The 25,363-nt window shown below is 42.7% G+C and overlaps 2 protein-coding genes across 2 annotated transcripts; one reads left to right on the forward strand and one right to left on the reverse strand.

Annotated features, from left to right (window-relative positions):
* Positions 1 to 1,035: 1,035 nt before the first annotated feature.
* asns (asparagine synthetase) lies at positions 1,036 to 9,758 on the reverse strand. Its single transcript, XM_066715513.1, has 12 exons — positions 9,603 to 9,758; positions 6,511 to 6,787; positions 5,816 to 6,053; positions 4,893 to 5,069; positions 4,029 to 4,130; positions 3,465 to 3,592; positions 3,211 to 3,337; positions 2,520 to 2,626; positions 2,302 to 2,402; positions 2,016 to 2,097; positions 1,757 to 1,912; positions 1,036 to 1,396 (listed from the first exon to the last, which is right to left on the reverse strand). The coding sequence occupies exons 2-12, from the start codon at positions 6,757 to 6,759 to the stop codon at positions 1,121 to 1,123; spliced, it is 1,743 nt and encodes a 580-aa protein (XP_066571610.1). The 5' UTR covers positions 6,760 to 6,787; positions 9,603 to 9,758; the 3' UTR covers positions 1,036 to 1,120.
* Positions 9,759 to 16,218: 6,460 nt separating this feature from the next.
* LOC136760214 (glycoprotein-N-acetylgalactosamine 3-beta-galactosyltransferase 1) lies at positions 16,219 to 25,228 on the forward strand. The gene is made up of 4 exons (XM_066715516.1): positions 16,219 to 16,477; positions 23,190 to 23,414; positions 23,633 to 24,297; positions 24,820 to 25,228. The coding sequence occupies exons 2-4, from the start codon at positions 23,216 to 23,218 to the stop codon at positions 24,949 to 24,951; spliced, it is 996 nt and encodes a 331-aa protein (XP_066571613.1). The 5' UTR covers positions 16,219 to 16,477; positions 23,190 to 23,215; the 3' UTR covers positions 24,952 to 25,228.
* Positions 25,229 to 25,363: the final 135 nt, after the last annotated feature.

Consider the following 25,363-nt stretch of genomic DNA (forward strand, 5'->3'; position numbering starts at 1 on the left):
CTACTGCACAGACCTGCGCCTGTCCACTAAACCCATAGAGAGCTACTCATCTTTGAAACTCATCAAGTAGAGCCAAGACTTCATCCTCCTCTTCAGTTTATAGTAGTTAATAGGCCACCAGGCCCCTATTCCACTTCCATGACAATGTATTGATCTCCTATCTAACTTGGCCATGAACTGTGATCAACTCATTATATTGGGGGACTTTGATATTAAAGAGAACCCCCTCACTGTGAGTTTCCTGTCTCTGTTGGAGTCTGTAGGCTTTTCTCAGCATGTGTCAGGACCCACACGTTGTCACAATCACTCACTAGACCTAGATATAACTCATAGAATAGAGAGTCACAATTTAATAATATCACCTCAAAACCAGACGTTATCTGAACACTGTCTTATAACATTTGAGCTGCTGGGAGTAGCGATGGACACACAGGAGAGGAACATAAAATCACACACTTAAATCCTCCTGCTATTATTAAATCTACTACGGTTTGCTACTGCTAGCTTGATCAAAACAGGATCTGTAGACTAATTATTAAATAACTTCAACAATACGCCAAGCACTGCTTTAGATACAGCAGCTGCATTAAGGACCAGAGTAGTTAAACCAAATATATGCTCATCATGGTTTAACAAGGCACTCGCTCAGCTCAGACAAAAGGCCGTAGAAATACAACACTAGAGGTTTTCCACACGGCAGGGAATGACAGTATAATAAGACAGGTCTAGGTCTGCCTACTACTCTGATATATCTATTTACTTGTTTGTTTCCGGTCTGTAAAGCATGCTATACTAAATTAAAACTGAATAGTATATATGATGAGAAGGATACACTGCCACCTAGTGGACCCATCTCATATCGAGGGGCCTGGATTCCCATGTTTCAGGTTAAACTGAGCTTTGAATTAATGAAGGTCAGAAATTAATATTCAGGGTGGAAGAAAGTCAGCAGCAGACCCCACGAGGCGTCCCCCCCGCCGCCCGATCCACCGGATCACAGACGAGATCTGGGAAAAGTAAAACACATCGAGCATCTCAATTTAAACGTTTAATTTAAGCTGAAAGGTGGACAAGTGCTTCATGTTGGGTGAGAGAGCGATACTGCCGACATTCAGAGTATTTATTTTATCAAATGTGCTTTTTTGGCCTTATGATTGGGGTGTTCATCCATGTCGGCCTCCAGCTTTCTCTTCGAGCTCTCGGCCTTGTAGATGGACAGCGTGCGGGCAGAGGGGTCGGTGGCCGCGATCCACTTGGGCATCCAATAGTGAGACAGCCACTCGGCCCGGCCCGGGTAGTGCTTCTCGAAGATCTGCCGGTAGAAGTAGCCCTCCTTCGTTTTTGGAGGGTTGAATGGAAAGTCTTTGGCCGCGTTCTTCAGCATGAGGTCATCCACCTGTGAGGGGAAATAAATAAATACACACAGTGATGGAGCCGAAGCGCGGTTTATACACTGATCCAACCAAGCTCTCTGGGGTCTGTGCTTTCACTGACACACAATCAGACAATCACTGTGGCTTCAGATCATCACCGTCACAATAAACGACAAATTTCTGTAATGCTGAAATTAAAAAGTTTATTTATGAAATAATGTATTAATAAGAGTACACGGCTAAGCAAATCCTAGGAACAAAATCATGACATCGGCAAAAAGCAAATACGGAGGGTAGAATTTCTGGGTATGTATCAGTCTTCCCGAATTATTCAACGGATGAATGGATACGCAAAGAAAACGTGTTTCTGTCTGAAGAAGCACCTTTGTTTCGATGTCCTCCTGCAGCATGGTGTACCAGGACTTCTTGGCCGAGCTTATACCATCACTGAAGGCCTCCTTCGCTCTCCACAGGATCTCATCAGGAAGAAGTCCAGTGCCGTGGAAAGCGTCCCTCAGCAGGTGCTTCTCCACGCCATTCTGTTGAGATCACAAGAGATTAGGCTCCACTGTTGCCAAAACAGAACAAATAGAAAAATAAAACACAGAGCAAGAAGAGGACAGGAGGATTGTTGCTACTGACCTTGGGGACGCGCATCTCTGCGGGCAGCGACAGGTAGTATGAGGAGAACCGATGATCCAGAAACGGCACTCTGAGCTCCAAACTAGCGGCACACAGGAGAGAAATTAAACATCACAAACAGTTGCCTGACAAAACAGTTAGACTTTCTACAAGAGCTGGTAGACCGGCTCAACAAGCGGGAACCGTGTACATTACGACCACAAAACTGGAAGTGAAAATCAAAAGGCAGGACAGCAGCACAACAACAGAAACGGCGCAGTGTTGCCCGGCGCTCGTGAATCCCCACCCGTGGGCCGCGGTGGTGCGGTCTGCGCGGAGGTTATCGAACAGGTACAGTTCGTTCAGCAGGCGAAGACTGTCCTCAGCAGCTTCCTCAGGAGACGGAGCCTGAGAAGGAAGGAAACAGACGATCAGATCAACTGGATTTGATAGAGACTGAGGAAACACTCAAGTCATACTTTTATTAATAATAATATTATTATTAATACAGGCTCAGGGACTTACTTTGTGGAAATAGATGTAGCCCTGCGTGAGCTCATCCGATCCCTCCCCGGAGAAAATCACCACGCTGTCCGTCTTCTCTCGGATGTACTTGGAGATCAGGTACATTCCTGCAGAGAGGGGGATCAAACGGACAACTTCTAGGTTGTCTAAAACACAGCGACCTTTGACCTTTATTAGTTCAAATTATCCGATAACAGTAGAGCTGAACTCCTGCACACAACAGTTTGGGGTTAGTGTACGGCCAGATTTTGCTGACAGAGGTCTCCAATTTGATACCGCAAAACTCTCTGGAATGCAGGAATTCCTCGATATTAAGGCAATTTTGTGCGTCTGAATCCTCCTGGTGTAGCTGAACTATGGTTTGTCCTAATTATTTCACAGCTCTCTCTGAGGATGGCTGTGCAAAGCGCTCGCTGTAGGAGAAGGGAAGCGCACGGGTAGCATCCGATCACAAGACAGTTAGAACTAAAATGGTTGGCTTTGTTTACAAACCAGGCGAATATCAAGCCTATTGAGACGTTTTGTTTTTCCAGCTTTTACAACAAATCCTTATTTAGTTTTCATTCCCATCTGACTGGTCTTCTGCGAAAGAAACCTTCCTGACAGATGTACAAAAGATCTAAAGCTGCTGCTGGAACCAAACGGGTTTGGAGCTTTTAGCATTTCTCAACAGAGCGAAAACTGCACCCACCAACGGAGGCGCGCACGGTGGTGATGTCGTACGTCTCCAAGTGGAAGATGACCTCGTCCACCGCCTGGATGCCCTCCTCGGGGGAGAAACGCACTTCATGATGCTCGCTGCCAATGTGATCCGCCACCTGCAAAACAAGGACAATAATAAGGATTGACACCGACACAGCTCAGCCGACAGCAGGGCTCTTCCGCTCCCCCGGCCGCAAGGGTCTGCCCTTTAACATGACAGAAAACAAAGACTAGGAGTTTCACCTTTTTGGCAGCGATCACGTCCGGGCTGTCTTCTGTGCCGATGGAGAACGTCTGCACGTTGTATTTCAGCTTCTGTTCTTTGGCAAGTTTCAGCAAAGTCGCGGCAACGAGGCTGGAGTCTAAACCCCCTGTTGTTAAAAGAAAAGACAACAACGAGTAAGACACTGATCAGAATAGTCTTCCATTAGTGTTATTCTCCGATAGCTCTTTAATTATGGTTTAGAAAGCCGTACAGGGATTCAGAAGCAGACGGGGAAGGAGTGCACAGACACGGCTTAAATCATGTTATGGTGCAACTACATACATGGCACGGGTCTCTCACCACACCGGATCCGTCCACACAGCTTTACACACGACAGAATGGGTTTGTGTGCTTAATCAGCGCAGCAGAGGGCTGGGAACCCAAGCGGTATTCAGTTCATGTTCAGGTCTTTCAACCGCGTTTGTACGACGCTGTATGTGAGAGCCCTGTTTTTTTGGAAGAAGGTGTCTGGGTGAAGTTGGAGAAACACGGCGAGCTGTATTAGTCGTCGAGCAAGGGGCAGAGATGTCTCTGAGCTTCACCTGACAGGAGACAACCAATCCGCCTGTGGGCCATCAGACGCTTCTTCACTGCATTCTCAAACAGGGCGCGGATGTTCCCCTTCACCGTCTCCACATCCAAGCCTGCAAGACAAGAATAAAAGACCAGAAAAACACTGGATTAACCAGACCAGGGGTCTACAGGACTATCACTACCTGACCAGTCCCTCCAGAAATCTGAGATTCTCTGATTGCGGAATTTGCCGGAGAATTCTCTTCCTCCCGCAGAATTCCGCAGAATAAGCCAATTTTACAGGGAAAAATGTAAAACAAAAAAGTGGTATAGAACCATATAGAACCACTGTTGTCAATAACATTACATTAAGTAAGTAGAACCTGTTTTACATCATTCACTTGTAACCACTTTTGTTCAACTTTCATCATCATGTGTTTTTGTATCGTTTGATCAGCTATAGGAAGGGATAAAATCAATTAACTTATCCAACACGATCAGTTACCCATTGCTATCAGATACACAAATCAATAGCTTTGTTAATAGACAATTAAATTTAAAGTGTTTCATTTACAGTAACGTATGTTTATGCATCAGAATTGATTTTGTCATTGGTAACCATAGTGATGCATGTTCATTTTGAGACATGGAAATTGTTGAAGTTGAAGCAGCCATCATCGTCTCAGTTAATGCCGTTTAATTGTTAATTTCATTACACGAGACACATTTTCTCCGAACTTAATCAGTGCCGCAAAATTCAGCAGAATAAACGTTTTTAAATCGCAGAATTTCTGAAAAATGTACCAATCTTGGGAACGAATCTTCCCCAGTCATCATCGAGAGAGAGGTGTTATTTGGTCAGTCTTCTGTCCTTCGCTGTAACGAGTCTTTACCTGTGGGGATCGCCACACTGTCGTGTTCGGCGTGTTTGGGTGGTTCCTCACATCTGTGGAACCTCTTCAGCTTCAGGGACTTCACTTTGCCGTTCTTGTTCAGTTTAAACTCCTCGAAGTGTCCCGGGAGGAAGGGAGTGATTTTGGCAGGCACAGAGTGCATGACGTTGGTGAGTCCTGCATAAAACAAACACATTGCCACTCACGGTCAATCACGCAATGCATTCTGGGAATTTGAAGACGAAAAAAACATTGCGGACGCTACTCTAAAATAGCAACGATCCCAGTTAACTGGAAATCTGTGCTCGTTACTGGAATATAATGCAGAAAAATATACACTTGGGCGACATTTTCTGAAACGCACTCAAACAAGGCGTGAGATAAAAATGACAGTTAACATCGTTGACTCACTGTGAAAGACGTGCTAAAACGATAAAAGTATTTGCTGAAACACATTTCAGAGGAAACGTCCGCGTACTGGAGGAGGACCTCCCTACAAACTTAAACGGACCACAGGATTGGTTATTTAAGTCTTGGGGAGGAGTCTCAATGTTTGGGGGGGACTGCCGGTGGATGGGAAAACAGTGTGTGTGAATCAATAGGAGGCTCCGCCTGTCCGCATCCGTGACAGTGTCTCTGTAGTCTCAGGCCATCAGTTTCAATGGGAAGACAGACTTCAATTCTAAGTTATCCTGGCAGGGGGGGGGGGGGGGGGCTAGGTCAGGCTAAGTCTTAGTCTTAATTTTTATGCAACTGATTAACTTACATTACACTAGTCGGACTGTTAAATTAAGACCAGTCAACAGTTAAGACGAGTCTAATACAGTTCAATGCAGCAGTCCCCGGATACTAAAGTTTAATCTACCACATTAAAGGACAAAGGCTATATTAAACCACTATATTAAAACTCTAAAGCACTGTACCTTTGGCCTCGGAGCACACAGCCAGAAAGCCCTTGTCCGACAGCAATCTGAACATGGGGCGAACGCCGTACGTGTCTCTGCCGAGGAACACTTTGCAATCCCTCGTGTCCAGCAGGACGAAGGCAAACACCCCATCCAAGAGAGCAGTCATCTTCTCGATTCCAAACTTGTTGTACAGATGAAGGATTATCTCACCATCTACTAAGGTCTGGTACTCAAAGGCAAACTTCTCCTTCAGCTGTAAACATGAAAAGATTGAACAAATCACACTCCGTCATCTCTGTACTTTTTATTGCTACAAAAAACTCACAGCAACAACAAAAATTCAAAGATTTAGTCAAAGAATATTAAAACAAATTCTGGAGTTTTGGTGTTTCATGTGCTAAAAATGAAATAAAAATAAATTCAGCTCTCCTGCAATTTTGCACTTAAACTATGCTTCCTGATGCTCCTGCATACTTTTGTATTCTTAGTTCTTCCGATGTTTTACTGCTCCTCTGCCTTCCCTTCAGCACAAACTCCATTATAATCATCACGTGTTGTTTGTACTAGGATGTATGCTGACTGTATTTTGTACCATCTGCATTACTGCACTTTTGTAACCCTGGATGAGGGTGTCTGCTAATAAATGCATGCATACATGCATACATACATACATACATACATACATAATAGCTGAAAAACCTCTCTCATACCAATATGTGGTTGTAAATCTCTCCATTGTAACAAAGCCACAAGTGAGGAAAACTCTTTATGCGCAGCGGCTGCATCCCGTACAGAGGGTCCACGATGGCCAGCCGGTGGAACCCGAAGCAGCAGTTGATGAAACCGTTGACGTTCTCGAAGCGGAAGGCGTCGGGGCCCCTGTGCGCGATCTGCATGGCCCCAGTGCACTGGACTGACAGGCACTCATCGCTGCCAAACAATGCCCATATCCCACACATGGTCTCACTTATAAACGTCTGAGAGTCTCTGTGGAGGAAACAAAGCAGCGTTACACAACAACTAAAACACACAGTCGTCCGTTACAGACAACGAGCCTTTTGGCACACAGTGGGTTGCAAGATGTTATCATCGGCTCCTGGCAGTCAGACAAGATATATAATTGGACGGCAAGTTTTTAAATATGTTTATTATCTAATTTGAGCACAAGCAGTGTAAACAAGAAGTAGGGTCAGTGTACCTATTAAGCACACACAAATCTAAGTTGAGACATTTTTAATACATAATTCACTGGTTTCTGGAAGAGAAGTGATGAGAAAAGGAAAGATGAATCTCTCATGTCAAGTTATATTACTCCACTTTTATATGTTCAGAATAAAAAATAAAATATATATTAATGCAAATGTGAAAGGTCCTGACTGGGCTTAATGGGCACCTGATGTACCATTTAAGCCCACTATATGAGTTTTGTCAATACATCTATTTTAATGAATACATTAAAAGTTAAAAAAACATTTGAATACATTTCCTCCACAGGAAAAAGTGTGAACTGTTAAAATCAATTCAAAAAAGTAATTTCAGTTGATCAAGTGGCACACCATTTCAAATGGCCATTTGAGCAATTCTCAGGGAGAACCCTAATACTACCTACCTTTACCCTAATACACGAAACAAGCTAAAACAAAGAATAGAGGCTAGAACTCCAACTTTAATAGCCCTGTCGACTTTGATTTTCAGAAGATGACAAATCAAACACTTTACTCTAGTCTAGACAGCCCCAGCAGAACGAATTAATGAATTGTAATTTGATTAAAAATAACAGGTGCCAAACTGTCTTAGACTTCAAGGCTGAAGCTCAGAACTGGTTCACATCCCACAGATTCTTTATCCAATGGCTTTATCTTGCAACAACAAGGTGGAAGTGACCTTCCTCACAAACCCCAAGCAGCGTGTGCAGCTGCTTCCAGGTCTCCCATGGAAACACACACAGACATTTCCTATTTCACAATCCTCCCAGCTCTGGGGCACAGACACTTTCAACAGCACTTTATTGGTTTATTCCCAAGGGAATTCCTCCCTGTCAGGGTCACCTTAAGGCCAAGACCTGGACCCGGAGGTCTCATCTGATTTGTTGCATCTGAAGTCTCAGGTCTATAATAATTTGTTGGCTAAAATAAGCACCACATCCAGGTGGAGATGTACAGACCCACAACACCCCACAAGACCAAGGTGGCACAGCACTGCTTCAAAGGTTGTAATAGTCCCGAAACTACCCTTCTTCAGTGTCAGGTATTCTGTGAGCCGATTGGATTATGCGTGTTTTCCTTTCACTTTCTGCTGCCATTAAGGGTTTTGCAAGATCTATAGTGAGGAATCCAGTCAGTGGCGGCAATGTGTTCAAGCCTGATGTGGTTAGAAATACAGGACACAGACTGCTGATATTTCACACGCCCAGCATTGTGGCAACTCTTCTGATGCAGAGCCAACATTGTTTTTAATCAACTGTAGGCTCATCGCTTTCACGAGAGAGTGCATACATGCGTATTGAAAACGCTGGCGCGAGAGCTACACTTTTAAACAAGTGAAACTGTTACAGGAACACTGCACTACAAAAAGACATCAAACAGCAAGTCAGTGCCACGAATGTGGCCCACTGAAGCACGAGGGCAACACGTGAGGTTTATAAAAGCATGCACTGCTCGTGGATACATCTAGTATAATGTGCTTACTATCCTATCATTTTGGTCATGTAATATTACTGGTAAACTTCACTTGGGGAAAAAAAGGTTAATCATTAATATCAGTTCTACAGTAAAGGTTGCAGAGAACGGTTTAATCAGCACAGTCAATAGTCTCCCATTTTAATGTGATTCACCATTTTGATTAGGATGTCAGTTTGGCACATGCACAAGTTTGGTGAATAACCATGTACTTCCTGGAACAGCCCTAAACTTGTTGACTCAATCAATGCAAGTTATTATCAGTGCCCAGCGCGGAAGTTTAAATTGTGCCCAGTTAGTTTTCCCTAATATGTACACTACAAATCTCTAAACAGAGATTTAGATACAAATACAATCATATACTAAGACGTAAACTAGGCCTACTTCCTTTGTGACACTGCAGACCCCACTGCAGACGCATTGCAAAGACCCTGCCCGGCTTGTGGAAATAAACTACAAAGTGTATAAGAAACACGCGTAATGTATTTTAATGAAGCCTGTGCTGTGGCGGTGGGTGACGTGGGCTCCGGGATGACGCAGCTACGGACACTGCGGACGCGCGACCGGCGCACGACAGGCGCGCTGCTGTCACACTGTGCTACTAAGTTGCAGCGTCGTGACTCGGATCAAGCATGCCGCCAATCGGTGACTTGAGAGGACTCGCTTTCTGGATACAACTGTGGAAACGCCAGCGAGCTGACGGGTGCATAGAAAACACTGCAGCCCAGAGCAAACGCACATTTCCGATCTGTAATGTAGATACATTGCTATGATACACAGCAACTGTCTCGTTTTCGTTATAATGGTTTGAACATGCCGTCCATCCTGCACCACATGTCACGTCTCTGTTGCGCCATCCGCGTCAGAACTCAGCCTCATCATAACTATAATTAGATCATCAACATCATCATCATAATAATAATATTATTATTATTATTATTATTATTATTATTATTATTATTATTATTATTATTACTATTAATAACTCTACAATTAATGACATCTCGCCCTGCCTTGTCTGTTGAATTGAAAGACGAGCTGCTACAGTTGACATGTTAAGCCAGCTTTAGTCACACAAGACATATATGTTAAAAAAAAACATATCAACAACCACGAAAACATACCTTTTCCGATTCAATGGAGCGGAGTCGATAACTAGTCGGGTTCAGGGTGAACTCCAGTCCTTCTCTACCGCCGCTGCTGGTCCCTCTGCGCGCAAAACAGCCGGTGCGCCCATGCGGTCCGAGTCAGGCACATGCGCAGCTGCGGTTAAAGGGATGGGACGCTGCCTTAAAGGGCAGGAGCGCCGGGTCCTCAATACACAGCGCACCGATCCGGCTCCAGTCCGGCTCTAGTCCGGCTCCAGTCCGCGTCTTTAGCCCCGCCGGGCCGGCAACACGAAATTAAACACTGAAGTTACATCAGCTACAGTTCATGATTTCATCTGAGCTTCCTGTGTCATCACTCCGAAACATTGCATTACTTATAGACATTTGCAACAATTCATGATTAAACTTGAAGACGTTGATTGATCAAACCCCGTTTATTTATTGAATACAGTGGGCACCCTTGTTTTTTTTTCAATACATGACTAATTAAAACACCACATCGATTCTTATAACGTGTTTGACATACACACGTGTATACAGGTTTTTAAGTGGATTAGTGGGTCAGCCAGTATTATCTTGCAGGTGTCTTTTGATTATGCAGCCAATCACTTTGCAGAAAAAGCTTGTCAATTATTTATGCGGCCAATCGCCTTCTTCGTTGATGATTATAAGTCGGGAGATAAAACGTGCGTCTGGGTGGTATCAAGCATCATGCATATTTTATGTCATTTCTCATGCATCACTCCAATGTAATATCAGGTGTCCCTCGATTTTAATATCAGGGATCATTCGAAATCAGGGTCAGGTATCAGTGTTTTTTCTGGCACTTAATTTAATAGCCAATGAAACGTCTTTACTCTTATTTCATCGGTACGAGTTTAAGCTTCATCTTGATCTGATCGCAGGAAACCGAAAGACAGGCGTGTCCAGCGCTTTGTGCTGAGCTGCATGAGAGGAGTGAGGCTGTGTTTTGACAAGGGACAGGTCTAGATGCCAAACGTATTCGCCCCATTGTTACAGCAATAGCGTAATAATAACCCATGTATGAGTTTCAGCTTTGTGTATGACTCCGGCAGGCCAGGTGCAGGAGTGCTGTGTATGTGGCGCCAAATGGAAAATAGGGCACACTCTTTTTATCCGGCGCTGGAGTTACGGTGATACAGGCTTATTAAAACACCAGGGAATAAAAGGACAAGGGATTGCAAATTAAAATTTATTAAAGTAAAATATAGCGGTACACATTAAGGCTCTGAAGCACCCTATCAATCAGGCTAGTCACTGTAAGAGTTGAACCCACTTTTCTAGGCGCCTCTAGTGCTCTATGCTTTTAGTCGGTTTTCAGATCCACGATAGCCAATACTGCCTACAGATTGTGGCTGCAGTACCACCACTACCCCCTACAGGCAGGGGTGCTAAAGAGCACTGGAAATGGCTTTAATGGTGGTGGATAGGGATTCCAATACAAACCATAAGATGCACATTATAGAACACACCAATAAAATCATAAGATGCAATAAAAGCTACCAAACCCCCCACTTCAAGCTTTCCAATGAACACAATAGCACTTTTCTCTTCGCGTTGATCGTGGCTGAGTCTGGTGCAGCTGCTCGGATCAGTGACGCGCAGCCGGACCAACACACCGCGGACAGGACCTTCAGAAAAGCAGGGAGACCGTTTCAGCAGCACCTCCGCTATATAAAACCAAGTTCCTTTTAAAAATGTCCCACACCTGGTATAGGAGTCTCTCAATCAGTCACAGTCCAAGTCAATCAATCTAGTAATTAGCAGCGCCACACTAAATTAAACTACACGTGAATATGTAAGAGATAAGTGCGCTGAAAGTAAAGAAATAACGTGATTAATTGGATAATTAAGATAAAAGAATATCAAAACGTGCACAAAACAACTACTACATCAACTAAACATTTCACTTTGAAATAAATATTTAGTCTAAATATTAATGTTGTCTACATGTAAATGTTAAATATAAATATAAATGCTAAATATAATTATAAATGTTAAATGTTGAGTTAAATACTTAGTTAAATAGAAATACATGCAATTACAGTCCCGCCCCTCTGGTCAGTCAGCCTCTCACAGCAGTGGGGGGGGAGGGGGTTCAGATTGAAATGGGGGGTTTCTGTAATATTTTATTCATATTTTTCATTCTTTCTACTAGTTATGATTATGTTATGATTAGGGTTATGATTTCACTTCCTATGCAGACCTATGCCCTATTGTCTTAAAGACAAAGTGGCTGTAGAGTCAGTGAAGGAGAAGTGCAAGGGGATGCTGGTGCAGATGGCACATCAACTGAAGGCTTGACTGCCACCCAACATCAACATACTGGAAAAACTGGACATGCTGCACCCAAAAGAGGCATTATCACAAATCAAGAGACCCATCACAGCTATTGCGAATGAATTCCAGGCGGTATGCATGCCAAGACATAGGAGGAACTGAACAACACTGGTCCAATTTAACCAACAAGGCCTGGAACAAAACAGCTGATGAGTCATCCTTCTGGTCTGAGGTGTATGAAGACAGGGATGCTGCAGGGAACAAGTAGAATGGTAAAGAGCTTGCCCTCACCATGTTAACTCTACCCATTTCAACTACAGCAGTGCAACGAACTTTCAGCACTGTCACACTGATGAAAACAAAACTAAGAAACAGACTTCAGCCCAAAACTTTGGAAAGCCTGCTGCAAGTCAAATACTGCTCGGAGTGGAAGGGACAGGACTGCAGGAGCTTTCAGCCAACTCCACAGATGCTGCAGAAGTTGAAGAGCCAGCGACATGTACAATGTCAGCAGGGAACAGGACTGTCTGGATGGTCTATTCTTGGAAGCCTAAGTTTGTAAAGCCCTGTAAAGATTAACAGCTATTTAATCATTTTTCATTGGCAACTGCATTTATTCTCACATTTTATTCATGCAAGGTATACCTAATAATAGTCTGAACAAAACAAATTGTATTGTTTATTCACATTTACTTCTGTGGGAAGATTTCTTAAAACAGTTGAAAAAGGGGGATTTTTTTTCCACCAGTAGGGGAATTCTGAGAGAAGTGTCTGGCAACCCTGGCGGTCAGTGGAGCTAGTGGTCACTGACCCACTGCGTGGACACTGGCTCCCAGTGAAAACTGAAGCTGCTCTTCCAAAGCACTGATTAACGCTGAAGCGTTTGCTCTTTTTCTTGAGCTTTTAAGACCAGATTCCACAAATAAAGTGTGGTGTTTTGTATTGTATTTTATAATGTATTTTATTTTCTGACTTTGTTTCCTTTTCAATGCAGTGTACGGACAAGAGCTCTCTGTCTCTATATTGCAATCGCTGTCACTATACTTCGGCCACCCCCCCCACAACACACACACACACACACACTGCTGTGAGAGGCTGTTCTGACCACAGGGGCGGGACTGTATTTGCATGTTAGCTATATATTTAACTCCACATTTAACATTTATATTTAGCATTTATATTTATGTTTAACGTTTACATTTAACATTTATATTTAGACTAAATATTTATTTCAAAGTATAATGTTTACTTTTGCCTTTCGTTGGAATCTATTGTATTGATAGTGGATGAGTGTCATGTCAGTCACATATCTTCTACAGTAACAAGACACTCCACTGCGGTACAGAGAGAGAGAGAGAGAGAGAGAGATTAACAGAATGGCATAATGCGGCAGTTATCACACCCCAATACACTTTTTTGAAACATATATATAACGGGGGCTCATTAAACAAAATTAATGAGCCTGTTACGAGTGAGGTAACCCCTGTAAATCAGTACAGTGTCAATCATGCAGCAGCAGGAGACCCACTCTTGGCGCACAGGGCTCAGCACTGACTGCGGTGTCGGACCGGGAGGTCCTGAAACTTCATCTTCAGTTTATTATTTCGGTATGTTGAGTTTGTCATAAACGTGGTCCATGCCGGAGCGATTCTTTATAACTGAGTTAACTATTGTGGTATTATTTAAGTTGAATCGGGCCCTGAGTATGCCAGCTATTGAGGGAGTAAATGTCTCCCTATCAGTTTAAACATTGTGTGTTTGTTAACGTTTGTAAACACAGGTTACAGTGGTTGTTAATAAGTCACAGGAAAGACTGCAGCATCACTGAAGAACTTCTTGCTGTTGTATCATATCATTATACTGCCTGGAGCGGAGGCAACCAGCCTGGGTCTCAAGCCGTGGACCCCCAGAGATTTATTTTCCCCTATAAAAAATGTCCACCCTATATGAATGATTGTTTTTCTCTCCTTTATTTGTATTTGTTTATTTTGTTGAATTGTTCAATCTGTAAAGTGCCCTGTGGCTACCCTGCGAAGGGCACTATACTAAATCAAAACTGATGCATTGATATGGAAGTAGAAAAGATACATTACCAGCTGTCACTGGCTTAACCATCCATAAGACCGCATTCCTCTGTGTGACGTTTGTCCCTTTGTTGTTCTATATATCGCTCGCAGCATGTTTTCACACAAAGGGGAAAAGGTCGACCATGAGAGCCAGTCCAAAGCCCAGAATCCAGCACCGTCTGAGCTCAGTTGCTGGGTTGCATTAAAAAGACCTTTCTATCCGGAGAGCCGCCTCCTATAGCCCCCAGAGAATGCAGGAGGGGAGAACCCAGTGTGATGTCATCAGTGCCATCAGAGTGGGAGGAGGTCTAGGTCTTGTCAGGCTGGTGTGGTGGCTTTGGGTGACCACACACTGCCGGGATGAGTAGTCCCATCTTTCTGTACTTATTAAGCTCCACTTCATGTTGGATTTTTGAGTGTAATTCTGGAATTCAGAGATCTGAAATGGGACATTTATGGCCCCCGACGGGAGGCTTTATGTTTTGTATATATTAATGACACACACTTCATCTGGAACATTTAAATTTAAGAAGCAGTGCCAGTTTTTATACATCCAGCTTTTATAACGTTGCTTTTATGAACATCGGACTAACCCTTTTTGCTGTTCGGGTGTGTTTGTTTAACAGCGTAGAAGCATTGTGTCATCCTGTTATTCTTGTTCTGCCTCTTTTTTTGTTTCTGTTGTGCCCGTGTCTGAACAAAGTGAAATATAAGGGGTTGTGTTACAGTCAGGGATCAGATGGCTTGTGAAAAACAGGCACAAGTGTAGGGTTGAAACTAGCATACACAGGAAGATTTAAACAATAAAGAAAGGTTGTGCTGTAAATCTTCATGTTCCTTTGTACATATTTCATGCACTCATATTTTTAAGGCATTGAGAGAAGAGGTTAATTTTTTTATCTAACCATTAAGTATAATAATGTTGAATAAATATGGGGTTGGTGCTGAATTAGTGATATTTATACAGCCAGTACGTTTTAGAAAAGTGTGTGCCGTGGTCAGCAGGTTACACAAAGGACACAAAGGAATTTAAGGAATTTATATTATTGTAGTGATTCTGAAGCCTCCCTGAGTGGTCTGGGCCTTTATAATATTGTGGTAAGGTCCGCACAGTACATTACATAAGAACATAAGAAAGTGTCCAATCGAGAGGAGGCCATTTGCCCCATCGTGCTCGTTTGTGTCCATTAATAACTAAGTGATCCAAGGATCCCATCCAGTCTATTTTTAAATGTTCCCAAATTGTCTCTTCAACCACATCGCTGGGGAGTTTGTTCAGATTGTGACGCCTCTCTGTGTGAAGAAGTGTCTCCTCTGAACTGCCTCTAGAGCAGCGATATCTTTCTTGAAGTGTGAAGCCCAGAACTGTCCACAGTATCCAGATGAGCTCTAACTAGTGCATTGTACAGTCTGAACATTACTGCCCTTGTTCTCAATTATACAATAATACCCTAACATCCTGTTTGCCTTTTTTATTGCTTCCCCACATTGTTTGGATGGAGAAAGTGAGGAGTCCACATAGACTCCTAGGTCTTTGTCATGCGTTACTTCATCTAGTTCTATTCCTCCCATAGTGTAATTATAGTGGACATTCTTATTACCTACATGTACAGTATCAGTAATGATCCCCTTTTATCCCTTGTAAAACATTAGGACAAGGTGTGCTTGGCGGTGTCATTAGGAAAGATACTAGATGGGGCTTTTGAATAGCACACTGTTTCACACATTAACTCTAAACCACAAGGCAAATATTCAGTGACACACCCGTTTCTGTAGCAGGGACTCCAGTGAGCACACACACTGCCTGGGAATCCAAGGTAAGGATATGTGTTGTGGTTCATATGTGTATGTGTGTGTGTGTGTGTGTATGTGTATATATATATATATATATATATATATATATATATATTAGATTTTTTATGGTACACTCTGAATTTGTTATTCCAGTAAAACTAATAAATTCTGGCAAATGTGTATTTACTGTGATTATTTAAAATATTTGAGCAATTAATGAACACCTGTTATACTGTAGGCTATGTGACGTCATTGTCTCCTGTCTATGAAAAGTAAAGTGAAAAATTAAAGTGGATTTTGGTGAGCATATTCATTTTTAGTTAATTCGATATATTATCGTATATTTTCGTTAATTTAACATCAAATGAACCTTGTATTCCGTTGAACATACGATCTGAAACTTTTAATAGCAACTCTTAATAGTTAAACAGTGAAATATAATAATGAGTTAATGAGTAATTTGTTAATCTGAACACAGGATTTGCTTTTATTGTCATGCAAAGTGCACATTGTCAAAGATAGCTGCTTCGCGTGAGTCTCAAGGATATGTCATTAAAACTTACACCGTTTTACAATACTGAACCTTGATTCTCCAAAGCAGACGCGACTCCGGTCTTCATCCTGTAGAAGACAGACTGAAACAAAGCGGAGAGCTGGTCCGGACTCTGGGTCTCCGCAGTGGCGCTGGAGGTGCAGCAGCCTGCCGGGGAAAGCGCTCCCAGCCTCGGGGTTTGTGACTCAAACTATCCGCCGTTTCAGCAGCAGCAACCAGCCCAGTGTGCCAATGCGTGTCTTCTCCACATTGTGTCAGACTTTCCCCACTGCGACACAGCACTCCACAACACTGGCGGGACAGGAGCTGCACTGTCACCGCCAGACCTGTCCTGATCCTTGTGTCCATTTGATTGGTATGGTTTCAGATTAAGTTATGTCATTCAAACATTCAATATGAACTATCAATATAAATTAAGATTATGCAGCTTCATGGTAAATACATCAGTGCCTTGAGTGGCCTCTGAAATGTGTCCCAAGGTACAAATATTTCACTAGCACACTTGGATCCCTTATTGGGAAAACAATCTTAATAACAAATTTGAATGACGGCGGTGAAGTTTGATTGACGTTTGATCTTTGATTGATCTTCGACTCGCGCTACCCGACATGAATTAAAAGAGCTGTATCTGTAATTGTAAATAACTAAACCGGTCCTAGTAAGGCTGTGCTCTATCTGGATTTGACAGAGTAGCATGTACTACAGAGACGGCCCGGTCAAATAACCGGGAAACAGGAGGTAGTTATATAAAAGGGGAGAGTGAAATGCCAGGAGGAAATATGTATCAAGGTCTTTTTAATAAACAAATAAATAAAAGTTGGGTACACAATGTGCAATTTAGGCAATACAATACAATAAAGTATCACTAAACAATCCATAAAAAGTCAATATCCATTAAATAGTTCAGTTAATTTCCCAGTCAAATCAGTCCTCACACATTGAACCAATTGTTATGATCAAAGGGAAAATAACCTTCATAGAAATACTAAAATAAACACCAATATAAGTGAAAAAGAGCCACAATGTGAATATCAAATAGACCATACAATAAACACACCAATATAGATAACCACAATTCCAACACAGCAATTCCAACTATAAAAACCAATGCAAACTCTTCAATATAAACCCAGGATTCACAATAAACAAAAAATGTTAATTGCTGTTTTAGATCAGTTGATTGGAATAATGTAATTAATAGGATCCAGCACTGTTCAATCAATCACTTGGCCCTGTTACACAGACTGATTAACAGTATGTAGTAGTAGTATGTTTTTAAGTCTAATTCAAAAGTTCATGAGTTAAAAACTGCTTATGGACAAGGACTGTTTTATTGTTTGTAGTATTTTACATTACATAAAAAAAACAATTCAAATTTTTAATACTTATGATTAAAAACTTTTAAAATACAATTCTTAAGATCACTTAAAATTTTTAAAATCTTTGTGATTTAACAAAACCAAGAAAAAACTTTAAATAAACAAGTGCACAAAACAACAAAACAAATGTGATTAAAGCAAAACTGCTAACCAACATAAAAGTCAAATACATTGAAATAACTGAAAATGCATTGGACAAAATAAAGAAACAATTAAAAAGGTAAAAATAAAAAACAAACAAAAAAGGTCCAATGCATTTAAAATTAAATCCAAAACGGACAATGTATTTGACAAAAAAATATAACAAAACTAAACCAAAAAACCCCTAAACAATTTGTGTTTTAAAACCAACTAAATCTTTAAAAACAGTTAAAAATTCATTCTTAAAAGTCATTTTAAAAACAATCATTCATAAAATGGTTAAAAGATCTTGAACTCGGGCTCCAGCAGGGGGAAATGACCGTCCCCGGAGGTGGGTCCCATCATGGGATCCTGAGCTCCTAGCATAAAACCATATTAACACAATGAAAGCATGTGTGGTGGAAGAAAGTTTTGGAGTCGGGAGCTCTAATCAGAACTGATTACTTCCCCGGGAGGAACAGCGCAACACAGAACTCAAAGGATTTTAGGCCAGCATGACACTGTTCCCCAAAAGTTTTAAGATAGAACAAAGCTTTTATACCCCCTCTGGGACATACCCACAAGGGGCCTTAACATATTATAATCAGTGTCTGAATGGTCATTTCTAATAATATAGCAGTGATTTCACTGGCATTCTAACCTAAGCCTTCCCATCTCATCAATATTATAATCAATACTCATGAATAATAATAATTAACCTCTGAATTGCCAGTTGCATTGCATTGAAAGGTAATTTGCAGATAATACACTGTAAGAAAGGAATGTGAGCTGCTGATAACTAAGTTAGGAGTAACATCACACCAAGGACAAAGGCAGGATAGGATTTCTATATTTTCCCCCCCATACATTCAATTACACACAATTGCAAATAATCCCACAAACAACATAAACCCATAAATATTTAAAATGGAGCCAGAGAACTTCCCTTCAATTGGACAGCTCCCCCCCAAGGATTTGACACAGCACACGGCACAGAATTTAGTCTAAAACAAGCAGCCCCATATTCTCTGTACCCAGACCAACCCCAAACAATGCCAGCAGTAGAAAAGTCTCTCTTGTATCTTCTGAGCACTGCTTTATATCCCCATCCGCTCCTGATATGACATCCGGCGATTGGTCACAATGCTCAATTAAGGTTAATAAGAGTCAGTTAACCAGTGACTGAGCCGACTGGCTCATCACATAACTATAAAATCTATATACACATTTAGTGCTCTTGGTCTTTTCAAAAAGTAAACATGCATAACAAATTAAAAAAATAGACAGGAAACAACGAGCTGCTGCTAGTAGTGCATGTAGAGGTATTTGCATTGTGTCCTCTTCCTCATCATCAACAGGAGGATGGACTTCTTTTTTAGCTGCTCCCAAAAGGAACTTTAATAATGCGCCTGCGGAAAGATAAGGAAGCGTTGACTGTAAAATAGCATGTTTGTGTAGTCAATTTACCACTTATGAATCAAACAAGTATAGCTAAGGATTCTTGCAGAATATGAACAGATTTTTATTTTATTTTAGCAGAATATGAACATAAAATGAATCAGCTGAAAACATTTGTTTTTAAATAAATCTGGATGAGGGATAGATAGAAATCTATCATCATACAATTTCATTTACAAAATCATTTTCACATGCTGGTTTCACAAACCAATGTAGTCTCCATTAGGCCTATATTTGAAAATGTTGTATTAATCTCAATTTAGACCTACATTTCATATAGGTCGATATGGGGCACAACACATGTACATGTCTGTCCAGACACCAGTTCTGGAAGGCTGACCAATTATAAATATATTGGGCCCTGGTGGAGGGGGCCCTGGCCGACTGTAGCATTTCCACAACATTAACAGGCAGCCTCAGAGACATCAGACGGTGCCTTTCAGGGGCCAAACCCACAACTGCAGCTGTACTGTGTTGGGGTGTCACAACAGTCCCTCTGCTTGGCTCAGCAAGTCCTGTCGAAGCGGAAGCTGCCATGGATCCGCGCTGATCATCTGTGACAGCGTTGCGAACCACAATTGCCTCGGCCACCGGGGGGCAATCAGGAGAACTTGAGCTCCTTCCTGGTGAATCCTCTCCAGTGTCAGTGGAAGAAGCTGCAGTGGGGGGAAGGCATATAGCAGTTCCTGCAGCCATGGGTGAGCAAAGCCATCCACACCTAGGGGGCCGCCTCCCATCTCCAGGGAGAACCACAGAGGACAGTGAGTCATTGCCTGTGTAGCGAAGAGGTTGACCCGAACTCGTCCGAGCCTCTCCCAGATCTGCTCCACCATCTGAGGATTCAGTCTCCACTCTGAGCTGTCCAGACCTCCCCTGGAGAGAATGTCCGCTGCTGTATTGGACACGCCCCGGCAGGTGTATTGTTCATATGGAGTGGAGATTGGCTTGCGCTCACAGGATAAGTCTGCACGCCACACAATGTATGAGCATACAGGAGCATAGGCCCCCCTGGTGGTTTATGTAGGCCACCACTGATGTGTTGTCTGTCCGAACCAGGACATGTCTGTCTGCCAGACCATGGCAAAAGTGGCAGGGCGCCAGTCACACTGCCTGCAGTTCCTGTACATTGATGTATGCGGCTGACCAGAGGCTGCTCCACACTCCTTGGACTCCCATCCCATTCCAGACAGAACCCCAGCCTGTTCCGCAGGCGTCTGTGGTGATGACTTCCCGTCTGTGTGGGCGTCCAAGGGGGGAGCTGAGGCGCAGATTGTTCCAATTTCTCCACCAGGACAGTGCCTGCCAACACGTTGAGGTCACTCTCAGTGGGTGGTGTCTGTCTCTTGATGGGTGCAACTTGTGGGTGTTTACCCAGCGTTGTAATGGGCGCATGTGCATGACAATGTTCGAGGCGGCCGTCATTAACCGACTTCATCCCAGATAGAAGGAGATCTGTTCCGATATCTTATTCATCCAGACCCTCTATATACATGGACAGTTCCTGAGGCAGAAGAACTTCGCCAAACCCCTCACAAGAGATACTGTCCCCCTCGATGTTGTCGATCAGCCAAAAATTAGCCAAACTCCGAAGAGCAGGTGAGCACACTTCTCCACTTTTAGCACGTACGCAAAGCTAAACGAAACCAAAAGCATGTATCACTGGCAAGGTGAAAGAAGAAATGGCAGGGAGCTGCAATCAGGGGGCGGGTCTTCCTCCTGCCAGCCGGGCCCCTATTGGGCAGCTTTGGACAAGATTTCACTGATTGGCAGGTCAGAAGGCTCTTCTTATTCGGTAATGGCTGTCTTTTGATTTGAAAGGGAAGCGTTCTCTTCATTGCAGCTACATGTATTCGCTTCGAAACAAACTGGCACGACAATCATGGGGCGAGATGCGGTCGTTGCACTGGCAACAGTAGTTAGGAGGGGGCGGGGAATCCAGGGATTTCTATTTAGATGTTGCTGTCAATGCTGCGGATTCGACTTGGTTGCCCCTCAGGGGCCCCCTAGAATCTTGGACTTAAGAGATTCTAATCTCTTTCCCTCCAAACTTCTGATTGGTCAGGTTTGGGGGTAATACAATTGAAATTCAAATTGATCAGTCCCTGCCAGTTCTCTCCCTTGCTTCCTGCAGGATGTGAGGTGTGATGACTTTGAGGAATGAGAAAATGGTACAAATGTTAACTAGAGCTTCTAACTCTAGCTTTTCAAGTTTTAGTTCCCTCAAAACATGACCTTACATTTCATACCAAACAAGGTGTTCTTTTACAGAAATGTTACATTTGAAACTTGTCGGCCAAGGAAATACATTTGATTCTAATGAAAGAGTTTAGCTGCAATCATAAGAACATAAGAACATAAGAAAGTTTACAAACGAGAGGAGGCCATTCGACCCATCGTGCTCGTTTGGTGTCCATTAATAACTAAGTGATCCAAGGATCCTATCCAGTCTATTTTTAAATGTTCCCAAATTGTCTCTTCAGCCACATCGCTGGGGAGTTTGTTCAGATTGTGACGCCTCTCTGTGTGAAGAAGTGTCTCCTGTTTTCTGTCTTGAATGCCTTGAAGCCCAATTTCCATTTGTGTCCCCGGGTGCGTGTGTCCCTGCTGATCTGGAAAAGCTCCTCTGGTTTGATGTGGTCGATGCCTTTCATGATTTTGAAGACTTGAATCAAGTCCCCACGTAGTCTCCTCTGTTCCAGGGTGAAAAGGTTCAGTTCCTCAGTCTCTCAGTAGGACATTTCCTTCAGACCTGGAATAAGTCTGGTTGCTCTCCTCTGAACTGCCTCTAGAGCAGCGATATCATTCTTGAAGTGTTGAGCCCAGAACTGTCCACAGTATCCAGATGAGCTCTAACTAGTGCATTGTACAGTCTGAACATCACTGCCCTTGTTCTCAATTCTACACTTTTGACAATATACCCTAACATGCTGTTTGCCTTTTTTATTGCTTCCCCACATTGTTTGGATGGAGAAAGTGAGGAGTCCACATAGACTCCTAGGTCTTTCTCATGCGTTACTTCATCTAGTTATATTCCTCCCATAGTGTAATTATAGTGGACATTTTTGTTACCTGCATGTAATACCTTGCACTTGTCCACACTGAATTTCATCTGCCAGTTGTCGGCCCACAACTGAATATTATCTAAGTGCCTTTGAATAACCTGTACTGCCGAGATTGTATCTGCTGAGACACCTATTTTAGTAGTATCTGCAAATTTGACAAGAGCAAACTTTCATCGATTTTGACCAGATCCTCTACACTGTTGGCTGAAATCCACCCCCAGTCCATGGGAGCCCAGACAGAGCCACAACCGTGCTTCACAGAAGGCTGCAGATCGGCATCAATGTACTTCTCACCAACTTTTCCTCTGACATACTGGCGTTTTTTTGAACCAAAAATATCAAATTTGGACTCATCGCTCCATAAGACTTTCTGCCACTGATTGATGCTCCAGCTTTATGGTCTTCTGTGTTCTGCAATCTCTTCTGCTTGTTGCCTTTCCGCAAGAATGATTTCTTAGCAGCAACACACCCTTCAAGACCATTTCTTGTAAGACTTCTTCTCACAGTCAAAGCATGTACTTTAGTGGCAAATGCTGAGCAAGATCTCCTTCTGTCCCTCAAGGAAGTTACCTCTATTTACTGTTCAGCAGATGCAGACAGCTTTTGTAATATTTTATGGCTTTCAAAGAAGAGTCACATTAAACTTTAACAACTTTTATTATATGAGTCAAGAGCACAGCGCATCTAGACATCAGACATACAATCTTGTTCCTAACTCCTCCTCCCAGATCCCGTTTGACCTTATATATTAATGCATAACATAATGTTCATATTTTCCTCCATGTCCAAAGTGCAAAGTAATTAATCATCTTCACAATCCTTTTCTCAATGCTCCCTTTGTTTGCTTAAAGATTGTGTTTGTTTTCCAGAAGTGTCCAACTGGGAAGTGCCAGCCATGACATCTCATAAAGAAACCTTGACTTTCAGCTGTGGACTGTTCATGGGTTTCACATTATTTTTTTTATCTATGAACTATGTACAGTGGGAACATATTTCCCCCCACTTCCTCGCAATAGCCAGCACACCTTGGACAGCAAATGGCAAACTCTCACTGTCGGACACAAATAACAGCACTCACTTCCGCCTGGATGAAGGTAAATTGCCGATTTGTGAAAGCTCACTTCTTTTTCTTTTCTGATAAATAACTTTAATCTTTACATTCTAGTTTACTTATTAACTAGTTGAAGATAGAGGCATTCAGATTATGTAATCTCCTGTCTTCCACCACCTCTCTAGGAGAACGTGCTCTGCTGAATGTCTAGATGGCAACGCCGATGTTTGCTTCATGATTCTTGTTAATTTCCGGTCGTAGGGAACCATACTGTGGCAGAGGATCTGTACAGGAAAGTGCGTGTGCTGTGCTGGGTGATGACGGCTCCGCAGAACCTGGAGAAGAAGACGGCCCATGTCCGCGCCACCTGGAGCAAACGCTGCAACACGGTGCTCTTCATGAGCTCGGTGGAGGACGTGGACTTCCCCACGGTGGGGCTCAACGTCTCTGAGGGCCGGGACCAGCTCTACTGGAAGACCATCAAAGCCTTCCAGTACGTCTACGAGCACCATCTAGACGAGGTCGACTGGTTCATGAAAGCTGACGACGACACCTTCGTTCTGCTGGAAAATCTGCGCTATTTTCTCTCCAATTACAGCAGTGAGCAGCCCATCTACTTTGGCCACCGATTCAGTCCCTTCGTGAAGCAGGGCTACATGAGCGGGGGAGCCGGGTATGTCCTGAGCAAAGAGGCACTGAGGAGGTTTGTCGAGGGCTTCAGGACAGGACAGTGCACTCACTTCACGTCCACTGAAGATGTGGGCATGGGGACGTGCATGGAAGCCATGAAAGTTGAGGCTGGAGATACCAGAGATAAATATAAAAGGGAGTCATTTCAAGCGTTCTCCCCAGAGACTCACTTAATTAGAAAGCTGTATAAAAGGGAGCTGTGGTATACAAGTTACGACTATTACCATACAGAAAGTGTAAGTTCCAACACCGCCTGTACCTGAAGACACACATGCTTATTTAAAACCTGGTTAATTTAATTACTGTAAATATGCTACTAAATATTCATACAATTAAAAGTTTTCACTGAGTAATTTCTTTGGACTCTTCTATCCCATCTGTGCCAAGAGTCTTCATATAGATTGCTCCATGAAAGAATAATTAACTGTACAAAACAATTAATTGTATGTATGTAAGAGTGTGCTATATTGTAAGGGCGTATCTCAGAAAATTGCAGCCTGCATGCCTATGCTCAGCCACAGGCAAAACTACATTCCCCTTTGAAAACGTGTTAAATCCCCAGCAAGTGCATTGCTCATAAAGACAAAAGGAATCTGCGGCACTCAACGGGTAGAAGAATTCATGGCAACACCCTCATGCATTTCAAATCCATCCTGCTGAGGGATGTGGACAGGTTTGTTTGTGCTGATGGCATCTGGATGTTAAACAAGATGTGCTTCTTTCATTAAGACATGTTTTTGTGTGTGTTTGTCTTCCAGGGCCCGCAGTGCTGCTCCGATTTATCAATAACTTTTCACTATGTCGACACCAGCACGATGTATGAGCTGGAATACTACGCACATCACTTGCGTCCCTATGGGTACCAGTACAGATACAACCCTGACGCCTGAGGACAGGGACTGAGGGCAGGGGGGACAACATTATGGACAGACGAGAAGGATTTAAACAACATGGAAAGAGACAATGGAAAGGATGGTCACACTGCCACAGCTGTACAGATTGCTTTATTTGAATATATATATATATTGATTGTGCTTTAAGTAAAACCAAAGAACACTGATAAGGGGGTTTAAAATGGTGTGGGATGTTGCAGGTGAGGATGGCAGGTAGACTGTGCTGTGATTATTATTATATAAAAGGATTATTAATAAAGATTATTTTACGGTTTTATCTTTCTCTGTGTGTGTGCCCACTACAATTAAATGAATCTTCTAAAGTATCCCTCCAGCAGTTTCTATTGACCGCTTTTGTTATGGCAGGACATTTTTTTTTCTCTCGATATACAATATTAAAAACATTTTC

The sequence above is a fragment of the Amia ocellicauda genome, chromosome 10 (assembly GCF_036373705.1).
Source record: "Amia ocellicauda isolate fAmiCal2 chromosome 10, fAmiCal2.hap1, whole genome shotgun sequence".
Lineage (NCBI taxonomy): Eukaryota > Metazoa > Chordata > Actinopteri > Amiiformes > Amiidae > Amia > Amia ocellicauda.

Coding starts and splice junctions, on each gene's coding strand:
- asns (XM_066715513.1), bottom strand. CDS start 6,759: ATGTGTGGGATATGGGCATTGTTTGGCAGCGATGAGTGCCTGTCAGTC. Junction 6,054..6,510: donor AGATTTACAACCACATATTG/GTATGAGAGAGG, acceptor TCATGTTTACAG/CTGAAGGAGAAGTTTGCCTT. Junction 1,397..1,756: donor AGGAGGACATCGAAACAAAG/GTGCTTCTTCAG, acceptor TTCCCCTCACAG/GTGGATGACCTCATGCTGAA.
- LOC136760214 (XM_066715516.1), top strand. CDS start 23,216: ATGACATCTCATAAAGAAACCTTGACTTTCAGCTGTGGACTGTTCATG. Junction 23,415..23,632: donor TCACTTCCGCCTGGATGAAG/GTAAATTGCCGA, acceptor TTCCGGTCGTAG/GGAACCATACTGTGGCAGAG. Junction 24,298..24,819: donor ACTATTACCATACAGAAAGT/GTAAGTTCCAAC, acceptor TTTGTCTTCCAG/GGCCCGCAGTGCTGCTCCGA.